Genomic DNA, 3123 nt, shown 5'->3' with positions numbered 1-3123 from the left:
TCTCTCTCCCTCCGCCTGGTCAAATTGAAATAAGTAAATAAATAAATAAAGTTAAATAATTTTAAAAATTATTTTATTTAATTTTATTTATAATTATTTTAATTTGACCAGAGAGAGACAGAGAGAGAGAGAAAAAGCAAGCCACCAGGTCTGGGACTTGAACCTTAGTTGGCCATGTGGGAGTCCAGCACCTTAACCACCATGCCACCCACTGGCCACCACTGCTTTTGAAATCTTAAATGTGGATATTCCCTTTTGATAGCAACGTCATCCTCTTCTACCTTCTCCTCTCTAAACTTGCTTCTGGACCTATAAGGTCAAACCTCAGCCTCTTTGATCCTCTTTGTGTCAGCCTCTCCCTGTTTTTTACTTCTTTCCCTTCTGTTTTTGAAAATATTTGTTGTCCATTCAGTTTTCTTTTTTTTGGAGCTGCTCATTTTTCTTGTTGATTGGCAGTAATAACATTTCTCTATTATATTGCTTGCACATATTTTCTTTCTTTAACTTTTTGAGTCTTGATGAAGAAACTCTTTAAAGTTCATGAAAATGTTCTGGTTTAGTTTTTCCAATTTGAGTATTTATTTAATTATTATTATTATTATTTTGGAGACTTTTTTGCTATAGGGCGCATGCACTCACCAGAAAGACAGAGAAAGAGAGACAGAAAGTGAGACATCACCCCCCAGGGGTGATGGCCACACTGCAATCCCTTCTCCTCCATTCTCCTCTCAGGATCTTGGGCACACATGCACACATGCCTGGTGTGAATTTAAGCCACGGGGTCTGGGACTTGAACCATGGTCGACTACATGGGAGTCCAGCAACATAGCCGTTACGCCAACTACTGGTCCCCAGGAACTCTTATCAGAAAAAAAAAGAATTTTCATTTCAAAACAAAAAGTATGTATAAAGTATATCATGCCTTAGATGTGTAATTATTGATATGTGTGTATTTGCCCCTAGCAGCTATATTATAGAAAGAAAAAACAACTTTGTACAAATCCCTTGTCCAAATGTTCCTAGCATTACACAAATTATTCCATTTATATGATCCATCCATTGTCTTAGCTCTTTGTGGGTAGAAATGTTCTTTATTCCACAAGACAGCATCCTCCATGTCATTGTCACACAAGTTATACTTCCATAAAGACTACTATAAGGGCCAGCCAGTGGCATGGTGATTAAGATGGATCCCACAGTAGTTCAAGTCCCAGGCCCAGTGGCTTAGAAAACATGCTGGGCGTGTGTGCATGCGTGCCTAAGATCCCAGATGGATAACAGAGGAGAAGAGATTGTGGCATGATCACCCCCCTACCCCAGAGGGGGGCTTTCTCTCTTTCTCTCTCTCTAGTTCTCTCTGGAGAGCTTACGCACCTTATAACAATTTTTTTTAATTGCTATAGCTTATGAAGCGCTTGTTTGGGGATCCTGTCAGGATCTGGATTATTCCTTCGTACATTTCCTCAGTGTGTGGCAGGAACATGGAAATGACCTAAAGAATATAATCCAGCTAATGAGAGACCAAGAAAGAGCACTCGTCTTGCAGTGTCCAGTTTTCTCAAGCAAGTGGAAAGGCCCTGATGCCTGACAGCATTGTGCTTTCTATCCCAACATTGGTTTCACGCTTCCTTAGGAGCTCTGAGCTTGAGATCTTGTGGCTCCTGAATTTCTCCAGATTCTCAGTAGTGGCCACCCTTGCACCATGGTGCTGCCATAGGACTGGTCTGGTGATTCCCCTGAGCTCCACGAAGCCCAGCAAGCTGACAAAGTATTTCACTTTTGCTTGTTTTACTTCTTGTAGAATGGGAGGTACAGAATCACATTCCTTCTGGAACTATTTTGAAAGCCTTGATCACAGGTGGTGAAAGTGGGCCCTGGATGAGATTTATGAGAGGAGAGATGAAAACAGAGGAGTTCTTACAAGAATTTGGGAAGCTTTGCTCTGAAATGGTAAGTGATAAAAAAAATAACCTTGGGTGCCAAGCCCATTGAGGGGTGGTTAAGGTGGTTAGCTCCCACATGGCTGGCTGTACAGTCCTGGCAGATTGAAAAACACAAGGGGCACATGTGTGTGCATGCCCAGAATCCTGAGAGAAGAGTAGAAGAGGAGGGATCGTGGCATAGCCATCCCCCGTGGGAGGTGCTTTTGCTTTTTCACTTTTCCTCTCTTTATTTGTCTCTCTGGTGACTGCATGCACCTTATAGCAAATTAGGGGGAAAAAAAGTAATAACCACCTACATTTCCATATTAATTTATTGGCCTTGAGTAGTTGTTGCAACAGTCATCTATAAGCTGGTTAAACTGAAAATAAAGTGAAAACCTAATAACCTACTATACATGTATATGTACGTGTATATATATATAAGTATATGCTTATATATATATATAAGCATATACTTATATATATATGTGTGTATGTGTGTGTATATATATATATAAAAGCATATATATGTATATGTTCATTTAGTTTTATTGCCAGAGCGCACATGCACTCGCTAGACAGAGGGAGGGGAAGAAAGCATCCCCTATGGGATGTGCGCCACAATCCCTTGTGCTTTATTTCTCCATCCTGTCAGGATCTGGGGCAGGCATGCACATATGCCTGGTGTGTGTGTGTCTGTGTGTGTTTAAACTATGGTCGCTGACTGTTTTTTTAAATTATTTTATTCAATTTCATTTATTCATGCATTCATTTATTTTAATTTTGACCAGAGAGACACACACACAGAGAGAGAGAGAGAGAGAGAGAGAGAGAGGAAAGTGAGAAAGCAAGCCACCAGGTCCGGGACTCGAACCATGGTCGGCCATGTGGGAGTGTCCAGTGCCACTTGCCGGTCCCCTCTGGTGTGTATTTTTTTTTTTTTTGGAGAGGTTTTTGCTATAGGGCGCGTGCGCTCGCCAGACAGACAGAGAGAGACATAGAGACAGAAAGTTACAAACAGTGAGAAACCCCCCCCCCCCCAGGGGGGATGGTCACGCCGCAATCCCTTCTCCTCCATTCTCCTCTCGGGATCTTGGGCACGCACGTACACGTGCCCGGCGTGAGTTTTAAGCCACCGGGTCCGGGACGCGAACTGCAGTCGACTATGTGGGAGTCCAGTGACATAGCCATTATGCTAACT

At 42.3% G+C, this 3123-nt stretch overlaps 1 protein-coding gene across 1 annotated transcript in view; it reads left to right on the top strand.

Moving 5' to 3' along the window:
• Positions 1-3123, top strand: part of ACAD10 (acyl-CoA dehydrogenase family member 10) — a 65176-nt gene that overhangs the window by 10323 nt on the left and 51730 nt on the right. Inside the window, exon 3 of the mRNA XM_006147996.3 lies at positions 1802-1950. Within this exon, the coding sequence (XP_006148058.1) occupies positions 1802-1950 (149 nt within the window). The remainder of the gene's footprint in view (positions 1-1801; positions 1951-3123) is intronic.

This window comes from Tupaia chinensis, unplaced genomic scaffold (genome assembly GCF_000334495.1).
Source record: "Tupaia chinensis unplaced genomic scaffold, TupChi_1.0 Scaffold000226_1, whole genome shotgun sequence".
Lineage (NCBI taxonomy): Eukaryota > Metazoa > Chordata > Mammalia > Scandentia > Tupaiidae > Tupaia > Tupaia belangeri.
This window is presented reverse-complemented; position numbering and strand designations above follow the sequence as displayed.